The sequence below is a fragment of the Barbatula barbatula genome, assembly GCF_947034865.1.
Source record: "Barbatula barbatula genome assembly, chromosome: 20".
Lineage (NCBI taxonomy): Eukaryota > Metazoa > Chordata > Actinopteri > Cypriniformes > Nemacheilidae > Barbatula > Barbatula barbatula.
In genome coordinates this window covers 18,731,006-18,745,734 of record NC_136783.1, presented here as the reverse complement: position 1 = coordinate 18,745,734, position 14,729 = coordinate 18,731,006, and the positions used below count along the sequence as shown (strand labels likewise).

The 14,729-nt window shown below is 38.0% G+C and overlaps 1 protein-coding gene across 2 annotated transcripts in view; it reads left to right on the top strand.

The window, feature by feature from the left end:
* pax7a (paired box 7a) overlaps positions 1-14,729 on the top strand; it is a gene marked incomplete at both ends in the record, with an annotated part of 41,268 nt that continues 26,539 nt past the window's right edge. Inside the window, 4 exons of one of the 2 annotated variants that reach the window (XM_079482526.1) lie at positions 1-85; positions 1,170-1,405; positions 1,522-1,651; positions 1,906-2,034. In XM_079482526.1, the coding sequence (XP_079338652.1) occupies positions 1-85; positions 1,170-1,405; positions 1,522-1,651; positions 1,906-2,034 (580 nt within the window). Of the gene's footprint in view, positions 86-1,169; positions 1,406-1,521; positions 1,667-1,905; positions 2,035-14,729 lie in introns of both variants that reach the window. The other variant, XM_079482527.1, reaches the window with a different exon arrangement.

The following is a 14,729-nucleotide window of genomic DNA, read 5'->3' as shown; positions in this document are numbered from 1 at the left end:
ATGGCTACTTTCCCTGGTACAGTTCCTCGAATGATGCGCCCGGCACCAGGCCAGAACTACCCAAGAACCGGATTCCCATTAGAAGGTACGAACATTTAAGAACTTGTTTACTTTTTTAAATTCATGCATATCAATTTTATAATTGTTATTATTAAATGTTAGATATAACTTTTAATGCTGTACATAAATGTCAAGTACAATTACACAATGACAATTGATGATTTCCAAAATAACAAAACCTTTGAGTTTGTTCACGGCCAGTTTTCAGCAATGAACAAAAACCTGAAAATATAATTAACTGTATCGTTGACAACAAACAATTTATTTAATCCTGTCATCAATACAGGCTTTTGTGAAATGTTTAAGTGTAGACACGTTATTTGCATGCTGTGCCCATGCAATGAATGGAAAAGTCTTTCCCAGATCGTGCCTAAGAGCAGTTTGGAGAACGCGTTGCATCCCACGAATCCTGCAATCTGTGGGATTTACTGAAGTATCTCGCAGCAGTGAAGGGACATAAAACACAGCTATGAGTTGGCTCAAAGCATCACACCAATATTTGTGTTGCATGACTGGGAATAATCGAGGTTTAAAGTGGCACATCTTTAGTGCCTCTTGAATGAATATTAGTGTCCTCAAGTGTTATATTCAGTGACAGACCGATGATATATAGAATGATTCTTTCAGGAAAGTGTGAGAAGGAGATTTTCCATTAATTCCGGAGCCTTTCATGAAGGTTTATTCACGTATTTAAATAAACATGAGACCCTCGGCACGACTAGTTTAAAAAGTGTTTGTAGCCTATTTGCATATCACGTGGTAAATTTTATTATCTGATATGATAAGTACGATATGATGTGGTTAATCAGAACGACAGCATGTAGATGTTTTGTGATAAATCCTGTACAGAGCCCGGAGGACTTAGTAACCGAATTTCCCCTGAACACTGACATGAATGACAAAAGAATAATCCTCATATCAAATATGTTTTAGGTGATATTTTTGGCAACGTTGTATTTTCTTTATTATTTTAGTGTACAAATAAATAACAATGCATAATGCAAGGCGTTTTACAAAATAGACTTACAAGTGAATTAGCGAATTTCTAACTGCATCTTCATACAATTTACTGGTTTCTTATTTACGTTTAATGGGTTTTTTTGGAACAGTGTCTACGCCTCTGGGTCAAGGTCGAGTGAATCAACTTGGTGGAGTTTTCATAAACGGAAGGCCGCTTCCAAATCATATTCGGCACAAAATAGTGGAAATGGCCCATCACGGCATCCGACCATGTGTGATATCCCGACAGCTCCGAGTTTCACACGGATGTGTGTCCAAAATCCTCTGTCGGTACCAGGAGACCGGATCCATTCGTCCTGGAGCTATAGGTGGTAGTAAACCCAGGGTAAGTCCATACTTTCAAGTGCACACGGCTAATAAGCTCAAATCATTTCAGTACAGTAAAAAGCTTTTCTTCTCCCCAAATACATTTTCCTTTCCAAATTTTGTTCGACATTAAAGCAAGTGGCAACACCTGACGTTGAAAAAAGGATCGAGGAGTACAAACGCGAAAATCCAGGGATGTTCAGCTGGGAAATCCGAGACAAGTTGCTGAAAGACGGTGTGTGTGATAGAGGCACGGTTCCTTCAGGTGAGGCCTCCTCCGGTAAGAACAAATTCTTATTTTTACTGAGATTCAGGACGCTTTACATCATCTTTTTAAAAGGGGGAAATTCTGTGTATTCACAATAATCCTGCGTTTTGGCTTTAAACACTCGACAAATGGATTTTTCATCTCCGTCACATGATTATTGGTGTTTGAATAGATTATCATTTCCTGTGGTATGTTCATCATATTTTTGGAGTTGGTTTTTGTGATACAGAGAATATTATCTCTCTTTATAGTTAGCTCCATTAGTCGGGTTTTGAGAGCTCGTTTTGGCAAGAAAGATGACGATGACGACTGTGATAAAAAAGATGAAGATGGAGAGAAGAAAACCAAGCACAGCATCGATGGGATTCTCGGGGATAAAGGTTAGAAGGCTTTAACATTTCTCACTGTGAACGTCCTGATGCGACACACGAGGTGCTTAAAAGTTTTGGATTATTACAGCGAGGATTTATGAGATCACTTTTGGGCGCACTGACGGATGAGGTCGTGATGGACTGGTGTCATAATTGGTGCTGTTGTTGCAATTGATAATTCATTAGCAATTTGAAAGAGACAGATGCTGTATCCTTCATTCTCGCCAGGGGGAATCTGTGCGCCCCCTTGGAAAATGGCACAAAAAGCTGCCATTATTCATGCTGCTATAGCTGCTCAGTATTTACTCAATTATTTATGTGAGCCCTGACGTCAGGTATTTAGCCTGGTAAATTAATTTGTGTGGCACATTCCATTCCCCGCTCGTTTTAATGACCCCCTAAACGACAACTGACAGTTTGACCCGTCTGAGCATCAATGTCAGTTTAAGCAACGACATTATACGAGACATGTGGACGCTGGGGAGATGACTTGTATTGGCAAAATTGTTCATATGACATTTTTAATAATAATAATAACAATAATATACGAATTTAAACAAATATCTATTTATTAATAATAATTCATTATATGTATAAAGCGTCACTCAAAGAGCCTTACATTGAAGGGGGAATCTCCTCAACAACCACCACCTGGATGCTGAACAATTTATAGAACAATTTATAATAGTTGTTTTAATTAAATAAGTTTAGTATGATTATAAAGTTTATTATCGTTGTTATAATTTAAAATATAATTATTTTAAATATGGTTTATTATTGTAATTATGATTACATTTTACTATTGCTGTGAATTATTTAGATATCACACAGCGACATTTAAACTTATAGATGTACTGTATTTAAAATAAATGTTAAATGTTGTCTATTTAGGCTCAGTTTGCATGTGTCATATACGTTTTAAATTGACTGTAATATTATACATGTAGCCTGCTATTAATAGTCGCAATATAAAATATTATTTTAGTAAATAATAAAATAATGCGCGAAAGATTTCTTTACATTTTGAATTTGAACGGGTTATAGCAAGCAACTAAATTTAACCAGATTTGGCCTTTTTTACTTGGTCATGAACGATCTTTTTCTAAGCCTTTGTAACCTTTAGACTGAAATACAAAGGAATAAAGCTCAGGAGCGGGACAGCGAAAAGAGTAACTGGACCGATGACCCCTATTCAAAGATCTCCCAAAGAGGGGGAAAACTTTCTATAAAGGCTAGAGAAAACAAGAAAGGAAGATAAATTATTCAGTGCTCCCCGCTGGTAGATAGTTTTGTAATACGATGGAGCGTTTACAGTTGTAAACGAAATATTTCATGGTGCAAAACGGCGTCTTTTATGCGGGTTTAGTTGCGCGTAACTGCCTTGTCGGTTTGCTACGATAACTTAAACGATAATAATATGTTTATTGAAATCTGACGACTTTTGTTTCTTTAAGTAAAACTGTGATATTTTGAGATTACAAAGTATACCATTATTAAAGTACAATACAACATGGCAATACTAATTTAAAGGTAATCTGGTGTTGTTATATGATAAAAATAATTTATTAATAAACTTGTATATGTATTTTTACACATACAATTGCGTAAGAAAATGTATATTTGTTTCTCTCCGCTGGTTGTTGCAATGCGACGGATGCAGATGTGTGTGGTTGTTAATTTGTTGGGAATCTGAATGCGTCATAACTGCTAATTATTCCATAAATCTGACATTTGCAGTCTCTCGTCGTCGTCACAAGACTAAATTCACTGTTAAATTCGTTGGAGGGATTCTTTAAGTTTACCACCCGGATAACATTTAATAATGTTAAGACTTATTAGAGCTGGTGTGTGTTGAATAGGCGTCTGTGTTGCTGTGGAGTGTAATAGCTCGCGGGCATCCGTAAGAAACACATTTATCCTCAACCAGCGGTTGCGCGCCGGGGTTTCGAGCAGTGCGCAGTAATGTAGAAGAGGCTTTAAATCCCGATTAAACTGAGCCCCTTTATTTCTTTTCACTTTCATCTCTAAACGGCTCACAGTGTCTCGCCCAGGGCGTCATTTTATGAGATTTAAAGTATATTTTAGATGAATTTATTTATTTTCTTACGTTTTACATATTTATCTTGCATGTGTTTAAAATGCGTGATTTGTGTGACTTTTTTAAAGCACACGTTTAACATTTCAGAAAACAAACCAACTGCATATGTTACATTTTGCCTTTGCCGCACACTGAGCAGAGCAAGTGCCAACCTAAACATCCTTAACTATGACTTCCAGATTCGGTGGCTAATACAATAATAATAATGTTGTGCACCTGCCATCCTCGTTACGGAAATATAAAAATATGATGAGCGACAGCAGAGTTGGCACAAACCTGCCAAACTTAATTAGTTTTTAATGGGTTATAGCTGCGCGCCTGACAGCTCACCTGGTGCTCTTTTTGTCTGGGGGCGCATCAGTTAAACGTGTCCACGCGTCCATTTGTGAGAGTGGCTGCAGACACTTCAGCAAATCTGTGGATTACCTGAGATTTTCAGTCTAATCAAACAGAGTTCAGTCAGGGGTTTAGGAGTGTTGTTATGGGATAATAGTGATGATAGAGGGAGACAGTTGTGTGCGTTTCGCAATGTGACGCTGGGAGTTCGGTTACACTGCACATCGACTTAAGGCCCACATTAGCCCACTCTTCACGAGCTATATTTAGAAAAGAATACAAATAAAACGACAAAAATAAATACATAAACTGATGGAGTTTTTGCATTGTGCGCATTTGCCAACACCTGGACGCGCGCAAGAAGTCATTTTTTTCTCTTATTTATGAAAATAAAGCAGATACTTTTGAGTCAAAACTCGCACTGAAAGAGACGCGCAGTGAGACATTTAGAACAAATCCATCTGGAATAGAATCCGTTACAGGGACACAGAGAGAGAGAGAGGGAGAGAGAGAGAGAGAGAGAGAGAGAGAGAGCGAGGGAGTGAATGAGTGAGTGAGAGGAAGATTAAGTGAAAGTAAGGGGAAGTTATTTAGCTATTAATATTTTTTTCTCCTCAGGCGTCGAGTCCCTCCATCTGCACTTTCTTGCAGCTATTTTGGCTGGGCTGAAATTGTGGGAGACCCAAATGTTGGGCAGAGATAACATAACCATCAGAGTGTGGACCGTCATTGCATTAAACACGGATTAACCTCTTCTCTCCCGTCACCCTGTCTCAAGCGCTAGAAACTGAATGACTGGCGAAGGATTTTCTTTGCTGTGTAGACTCCAGGGTTTAATGCCTAGATGAATACTGCAGAGTAACAACAATAATGACAATAAATATTTTAAATATGTAATTTTAGGTTTAATATATTAACTTCATATGTAGTATATATAACAACGCTTTGCTTTATATATATATATATATTACTTTAACCCAATATTAAATTCCCAGTAAAGGTGCTGTTATTTCTTGGAAGCAGGAGCAAATTTGCTGAACTAGATGCAAAGGTTTTGATTTAAGCATCTGAAATAGTTAAAATCTGTATTTCTTTTAAGTCAGATCAACTCAGTTAAACGTTTCCTGTAGATCGATTGTAATTTTGTATTACGAATTTACTCATTTTGTATTATTTATTTACTTAGTTTTACTTCCCCAAAATAATGGTTGTAATTGCTGAAGATCTTTGCCTTGAAACTTTGGTAACCCGACAAGATATGAATATAAGATCTCATGACTACGAATATTTTTATTGTTCAAGATGTGAATATGATTCATTCAACACACGTTGTAATTCCTGTGAGTGATCCAGCATACATTAGCTATTATTGGATGAACACCCTCAGTTTATGGCCAGTATTTTAATGTGGCGCAAGAGTTGTATTTATTCTGTTTAATATATAAATATTGTAGGTGTTGATTAGTTACAGACTACGTCAGTTTTACATCACGGATGGGCTGTGGACTTTACGCAGAGCCTGACCCTATTAATATGTGGACATAGGCGTGTTTTAGGAGCACAAATATTATGCGAATATTTTGAAATTGAGAAGCTGAAAATCTTTGATCCGTGGAAGCCTTTTGGTTATCAAAAACACTTGAGATGATTGTGGTACGAGAGATCATCATTACTTCTCCACAAGTTTTTCTTAACTGCTCAGTGTGTCTTGCCTTCTTGGAGACATGAATCTTTGCATAGATCTTGTGGAAAATAGTCTTGTTTTATAGAGAATGGTTCAGTCTTCACTTTCCTCTAGAGTGCACATGGAGAAATGGAGACGCACATAAAAGCTATTTCATTTTAGGCTCCTGTTAATAACTAAAGAGGATTTAATTTTGTAACTTTAAAAGAGCTTTTGAAACCCCAATGTATTACATGAATAACGCATAATATGTGAACGATATTTGCTTGGGTCTTTATGCGTAATTCCCTCTTCGTGCGAACACTTCTGTTGCCTTGTGTATTTGGTGCGTTCGTATCTGGCTAATGTCTGTAATGTGGGACTTAAATACACAATTGATTCTGACATGTAAATTGTCATTTCCGTTTTAACCATTGATATGTGAGGGCGGGTCACACTTGACACACACAAGCTGCGATGCGGATGAGCTCTGGCCTCATTAAACCGTGTGTGTGTGCATGCGTGCGTGCATGCGTGTGTGTGTATGTATGGAAGAGGGTCTGAAAATGCATGCACATATTTCACTGTTTATTGTTGTTTTGTGCTGTGGAATTGTTATGTTAAAATGCTTATTTACATAAAGGTTTAATGGCAAGTGGTTAGTGGACATGCTTGCTGAAGTATCATTTATTTTATTTTATGTGCCCAATTAATTGAAGGACCTTTGTCGATATTAAGCTATTTTATCTTTTATTTCGTTTTTTAATTTGTTGAATTATTTGCTCGTTATGGAATCATAACGTAAAATCTGTCTTTCACTTATAGCATTTACGTTTTGTGCATGTATCACTGCGCTGGGTAGGCTGTTTGTTTGAAGAACGTCAGCTCCTATTACGCACAGTTTTCTAGATCAGGCGCGTGGATTTAACTAATGTAGCCTTTCAGTCCGGTTGGTCGGCATTTTAGAGATCCGTTCAAATGGCTCTTAAGGAACAATTGTGGATCCCGGGATGCGTTTAAATGGCAGTGACCAGTAACTTCTTTCACAGTTGGTCAGGTCATCTCGCTTCAATAACCACAGCATATAGAGTTCAGACTCACCCCTGAGAAAGCCATGGAAGCAACAAGTGCTACACCGAATTTATACTTTTGTAACAAATCACAGACGCGTCGACATGTATTTGTAAGATTTGTGATTATGATTGAATAATGGTTCAGTAAAATAAACCAATAACAACAACAACTATATTTACAACAACAATCAAAATAACATAGAGTAAAAACATTATATCTTAGTTTTCATGACGTTCATATAGTCTAATAATAATATTACTAATAATTATAATAAATTGATCGCCATGTCATTATTTGTCTATATTGATCATCCTATTACCCGTTCGTTACTCATATATAGCCTAATGTATTGCCTGTATATTTGCAAATAAACTGACGGTCAGATATATGATCCGATGACTCGGTATTCAACTCGACACAGATTTTTCACACAAAACTGAATGCGTTGAACTTGTAAAATCTAATTACGCACCAGCAACATCGTGCCAAAAATAGGGCGAGTTTTTCCAACATAGGCCTAATTGTAGTTGTTGTATTATTAGAGCATGAATACAATAGTTGCGCGCTTTGGATTTCATCGCGCGCCCCCTTGTTCATTTAGTTTGTGAATTATTTGGATTTGCTTGGGACCCCACGGGCTAAACGGGAGACTGTGGCAACTTCTAGTGTGGCGATCCGTTGTAATTGGGGATGAAATTCATTAGAGAACACATCCATTTAAGACCTTTAAGTTTTCCACACATTTTAAAGGTATGAGACTGGATTACTGGCTTATAGCCAATACTGAAATTGATTGCGTCTTTGAAATTTGTCCTGCCTGTCTAACGGGTGTCACCCGAAAAATGAAGAAATAAATAGAGATTCCTCAAGCTATGTTTAAGTATGAGTGTATCTATAGACCTATTTGAATTAAGACTAATGTCTCATGCATCATTTATTTTTCTCAAATGAGATACTTTAAAATGATAAATATTGTGACGAATAAATACTGCATATTGCATATACAGTATTGTAGGTTCATTTAAAATTTGGAAAACATATTTACTGACTGTTTGCATTCTTCACTTTTGTGTGCATGTGAATGTGTGTTTTTCTCTTTTGAATAAGATAGGCCGTGATGTTTGGATCATCCTCACTCCTGAATAGAGGAGAAATCAATTGTCTTCTTGCCCTGTATGGAAAGTATTTTGTTCCTTTAATTGAATTCTGCCTTTTTTCCTTGTGCTGGGCCTAAGACTCCTCTGAAGTCTAACAGGCCTCTCTCTCTTTCTTTCTCTCTCTATTGTCAGAGAAACTGCTCCTAAAAAGGAAAGAAAGAATGAAAGAAAGAAAAGAGCAGGCGAAAAAAGAACTCTGTTATTTTCTGGCTTCAGATTCAGTCCACGGGCTATTCAGACCAGTTGATGAACTCCTTCAAAAAGTTTATTAAGGCTATGAAAACAATGCAGACTAAAGCCTTCGGGCTCGCGGGCAGACAGTTTATAAACTAGCGGCCTTTGTGCCTGGAAGGCAGATGCGTGAATACTTTTGAATGGAGGCCTCAAAATGACACGATGGAGCTGGACAGGAGCTTGTTGAGTGAAGAGCGCTTGTGGAGGGGACGGGCTCGCTGTTGTCTGCATTAATGTACATCTGTAGAGGCCAGGGATGAATCTCTACTCAATCACACACACACACGCACACACACACGGATAGAAGCCCTTGTCTTTAGCAGTTCATCCTGTGCTAACTTAATTAATTTGTGTTGGGTCAAGTCAGCTGTCTTCAATATCAGAGATGTTTTAATGTTAAATTGGTTGTTAGAAAAGTTGATGTTTTGAATATAAAATCAGAGGCCGGTGTTTCACATCAACAGAAGGATGTTCACACTAAACACAGTGAGGTCCAAATGTCTCAGACCACTGTTCTGTTCTCATTTTCTCTCCAATTCACTGTTTACTTGTTCTTTGTTCGCATCTGTTTTTCTCTCCTCTGTACGTCTTTGCCCTTCTCTCCATCTCTTCTCTTCTCCGTCAGCTCTGGCAGGTGTCAACATTAGCAATACAATTGGCTCTCGGAGTCTCACCCCAGCGAGACTGTTAACTTTAACTGCGTGAGATCCATGAAGAGGTTTTGAAGGGGAGGAGGGAGATTATGCTTTGAGACAGCTATTAGTGGGGATGAGGCTTTTCTAAACAAACAACCAAGAAGAAAAGAGATGCCCAAGAACAGATCAATAACGTGTTAAGGCCAGGATGGCTTTCAAGTACTCATTTTTCGTCTTTATTGTTATTTTTTATTTCGCTTTAGATGTTTTTCTTTATATTGTAAGTATTGGCAATACAATTTGGGCTTATTTCAGGCGTATTTCAACGATTTGAACCTGTGTGTGAGTTTCTTGTGTATTTATGAGACTTGGATTTCGATAAATTGGGCCAGTTTTTGATAGTGATCAGGGTGTCAAAAAGTGACCTTTGAAGAGGTCATATTTAATTTTCTTTCTTCTAGATGCAATGACCCCACCATAATGATATTTTTGAACCATTTTTTACTGTGGAAACTTTGTGATACAAAATAAATTATTTGATGTCATTTTGTTATCAGCAGGAGAATGCTGTTGGTCATTCTCCGGATGTTTTTCATCAGACAGAGGTTTAACTCAAAGGCAGGTGGAGATGTTTGAGAATGAATGAGGTGACATCAGGGTTGCTGTAAGTGCTTGTATTGACAAGAAAAAACAAGATTTCCAAACATCATCTATTTGTCTTTCTATCAGTCTGTTCTCGTCTCTGATAGATCTTGACCCTGTCTTTGGAGAAGACAAGAGCACTCGGTATTCTCCAACAGATCTCATGGGGGTTTGGCTCAGTGTTTGTGTTCGACTGAAGGCAATCTTCTTTGAATTGGTTGGTTTAGACTCTTGTTGTCGCACACTCGGGATAGCTCTTAAAAACAAATAGAAAGGAAAAGTGTCTCTTGTTTTCTCTGGGGGTTCTGTGAAGTAGTCTTCCAAAGTTAAGATTTTGATTGAATCGTCTTTGGGGTAAAACGCTAAATTTGTAACAGTGCTATGTGCGAGTGATATTGAAGAGTGAGATTTAAATATTGATGACAAAAGAGTTTGTCTTTGTTTTCACAGTGGTAGAATAAGCCGCATTATTTCATTGTTTCGTAATTTCATCTTTGTTTTTTTAAATCACGCTTGTAGTTTATCATTTGATCTGATTTAAAAGCATGACTTCACAGCAGTCTGGCTTACTGTAGATTACATTATTTTGGTTTTAATGCTCTAAAATGTTTTGTTTCGTTGATTTAGAAATTACATCAATGCCTTTTATACAAAACACAAAATATGCAGTTCCTCTGTCATCATTATAACACTCAAAGTAGCCGGTTTATCAAACATAAAAAAATGAATAAATACAAATACTTATAAGAACTTACAAATCAAATTCCTTCATTATAATGTGCTTACACATCACTACAACGAAGTGATTTACAAAACCATAACAGGAACAACTTGACGTTTTTACCCATCGCTCAAAATCTGATAATGTTACCTTTATAAACAAACCAGCATGTTTAAAGATATTTTGCTTGTTGTTTTCATTGGATCTGGTGTCTCCCAAAACCTGTGTGGTCTTTCAATTTGCTAGTTTATTCATATTTATCCACCGCTTATGAAAACATTAAGCACATGTTATGATTCCCTACTAATATATCAGAGCATGTGGTGTTTAGTTTAATACCCCTATAGTCCAATATGTTTTTGTTTTCCTCATCATCGATGTTAAAAGACTGTCTTCCTGTCCGTGTTTCTCTGTCATGTCAAGGTTTGTGACAGCTAGGATCATCCCCCGTTACAGCAGACGTGTTTAAGTACACCACACATTCGGCCTAATTTTATTACAATAGAGAAAATGCCGCATATAATGTGCAACACTAATTAGGTTTGGAGGTCTGCGCCCAGTCAGAGGCTGATGAATTACAGCCGCTCACACCATGCTCCAATGCTTTAAAATCACCATTAGCGCATGCTACTTATGGCCAGAACATCGCCCATTTTCTGCTTTTGATGTGCTTTGCAAATGGAATCTTCATTATTCTCATTTAACGTGTGGCCGCTGGTTTTTAAGGCCGCTCCGAAAGACAATAAACATGGTAGAGTGTTACGAATCTGAAATTTGTTCCTTCTTTCCACCAAGTTAGGAAAACATGCAAACGTTGACCGGTAAGTTTACGGAGACAGCAAATGGTAGAGCGCAAGCAAGACTTCACACAAAACAGGCAAGAAGACTATTTTAACTGATGGGTTTATTTAGCCGTTCCCTGTTGGCCCCTCTCTGGTCGACAGGCAAACTCATTTTAAAATGCCCTTGCGGTCCAAAGCTACAACAACGAGTGCTGATCTCTGACTTCAACATCAGCCGAGAATGCAGAGAGTTTTGCTTAGAAGTTTTTTAGTGTCACGAAAGACAAAATGAGATGTCAGTCATCTTGTTTAATATGTCATGCACTTTATCGATTTTTTCTTAGATGTTAAATCGTAAAGTCTTTAAGTCTTGAGCTTTTTTTTTCTTTATAACGAAATGTATACAGATTTAGAAAAACCTAAGGGTGAGTAAATGACTATAAACTATCCCTTTAACTGAGACATTGGGGTCCAAATGCCCAAGAGAACATTAAAAAGCTTTTTTATTCATTTATACTTGAAAGTCTTTCAAATGTAGAAGAAACATTCAAGATTTTGTATTATTTGTAAGTATTTGTAACATATGCACAAACATATTTAAGTGCAAGCAACAAACCAGGGGAGTACTAACTAAAACAATCATATCATGCGAGATACTACAAATAGAAAAATAAACATTTACACTACTTCTCTCAGACTCTTGCATCCCACTTTATATTTGTATCTATGTTTATGTATAAACTCCCACCCTTCAAGCCCTTTCACGCTCTCATATTTCGGCACGCCTGTCCCCCGCGCTGGTGCATAGGGAGTCAATATGTCAGTATTTATCGATACCACACTGGGCTACGCAGGCTTGTCAGGGCTCTATTCAACCTCTAATGGCCCCCTGAGGTGCAGCGTCTATGCAGGCTGAAAGCGCGAAGAGGCCTGGGGCCCGGCCTGTTGTTGGGTGTTAGGCGTGTGTTCCTATGGCCGCCCTGCGCCTTCACACATATGACAAGAGCTATGAAAGAGCAACGCCTTAGCTGCGTCTTCTGAACCCTCTCTTAAAGCTCGCTGAAAGAAAAAAAGGTCTAATTGTTTATTGTGGGAGCCAAAGATTATAGATCCTCCCCTTCTTTTGCGCTTTTTCCCTTTCGTCTGTTTTGTTGGGGCTCGTCTTTCTGCGGCACTCTTGTCCTTTCTAAAGGATGTGATTTTTATCCCGAATGCTGTGAAAGGGACTGAAGAAGAATGCTTGTGTCGGACTGCTTTGATAGTGGCAATGAGACAGTTTGACTCGCTGTAACTTACGTAAGATTGCGTGAATATTAGCTTAAAAAATTAAAAGTTCAAGGCTGTTTTCATTGGAATGAAAAATCTAAAAGAACTCAATAATATGATTCAAAAACTAGTTTTCTTTATAGGTCTAGAAAAGGTTTGGATTTGAATGTCTGAGTTATGGTACATACAACCCTATTATTCTGACTGTAAATGAACAATTTTCTAATTTTAAAACATTTAGGGAGAACCAAAGTTGCTGTTTATTTTCCCGAGCCATGAAAGTGCAACCTTTAGGCAACAAAATGTTCCTCCGGGTGTCCTTTGTCTTATTGTCAGATTACGATCTTGCATCATGGGATATATATATAGAGATAAAGAGTTGTTAATCCAAACCTTGTCATGGGCATTTTTCAGCGTTTTGGTGTTTGAACATTTCATCAGATTCGCCCGAACCCTGTGGGATGAGTGGGAAAGTGCATGTATGAGCTCCGTCTTCAACAATGCAAATGTTCCCTGTCACTTATTTGATCTCAAACCTCTCGCTCTCTCCGTAGGCGCCAGAATCAAAGGTTCCGTCCCAAACAGACCTGGGGAAACACAAGGAGTTTTATATCCAGGCCGCGAGCCAGAGAGATTGCAGAGAGAGGCAGATGCATGTCAGAGATATCAGATCGCATCTCGCGCCTCATTATGGGACGGGGTTTTATAATTCAGTGCCGGGTCCCTCGTGAGTGACAAAAAGTATAATTGCTCCAGAGACTCTGACAAAGGCGCGCTAAATAAACACGTAAACAAACATGGAGAGGGGACGCTGTTATTTTTGGCCTGTGGGAATGTGTGGGGGGATAGTAAGAGAGATACGTTGTCAGTATAGCACTCAACCGGTGTCTTGGAGGCTGGTCCTATTGAAAGGCTGTTAAAAAGCAAGCGTAAGACTTGATTGTAATTATGCTGGAACTAATATGCTTTTCAAAATGAGCCATTATGAGCTAATGCCGCACCGCAAAAAGCTCTGTCTGTTTTTGTGCCTCTGTCTTGGGTAGTTTGCAAGGTACAGCTGATATTGAGGCCATTGGTTACGGTATTAAAAAAACGGCTGCGTGGAATTTCGCCGTAATGTCGAGCTAATACTGATTCAAAGGCAATGCGAGCAGATGAGGCTGGAGATTCCTCTGCCTCCCTCTCACCGTGTCATGGAGGCTTTTTATTATCCTCCATCCCTGACTAATTCCTCGGATTCTGATGATGTCAAATCTGCACTTTGAATTCCAGCTCAAACATGCTTTTCAATTGTCTTTCTTATAAGGATCTTTGACATCCGTTTAGGGTCTTAGGTTTGGTGATGATTGATCGAACTCTATTTTCAGACAAGCTGTACAAACCACCTTTGATGCAATTGGCTGATATAATTAAAGGCGTATAGATGGATCTCGAAAGTACATGCGGACAAAGAGATTGTTTTTAGCTGGAATTTCAAACAGGGTGTTAGTGAGAGGCAGTGTTATGCTATGTATAAATACTGAAGGATTAACATTTTTATTTTACATCTTCTGTGTCCGAATTATTTTTTTAAGACTATGGGAAAAAATTTAAAGTCTTTGTAGCCTTTAGTGTTGTTGCTCAAGCTTCTTAATGGACTTCACATCTGTTAGCTAATGTTCATTAGCTCAGTTCATAACGTTGTATTGCTTCACGTGTTTTTTTTCTAAACACACCATAGAGAAGAGAAGGTGTGTAGGGGTGAGTTTGTCTGGCAGACGCCTTCTATCCAAAATGACTAGAAAGTCTATTGCTTCTGTCCTCATGTAACGTATCTCCATATTATCTCCTATATTAATTATTAGGCTCTGGGTTTTGTAAATGTCTAGCCAATAAAAAGCATTAAAAAGTGCTTGTTAACTTGGACAACACACTATTTAATCATTTATAAACTAAGCTGTTTTTTCCATTTCCTGAAAGAGGGCAAATTGTAACATCCAAGGTTTTGGAAGGACAGCAACGATATATATATATATATATTTTTATCAGGTTGCGGATCGAACCCAACTCAATGCTCAACCAGTTGTGCAACAGGAGCGCTGTAGGGTGTGCAGCTT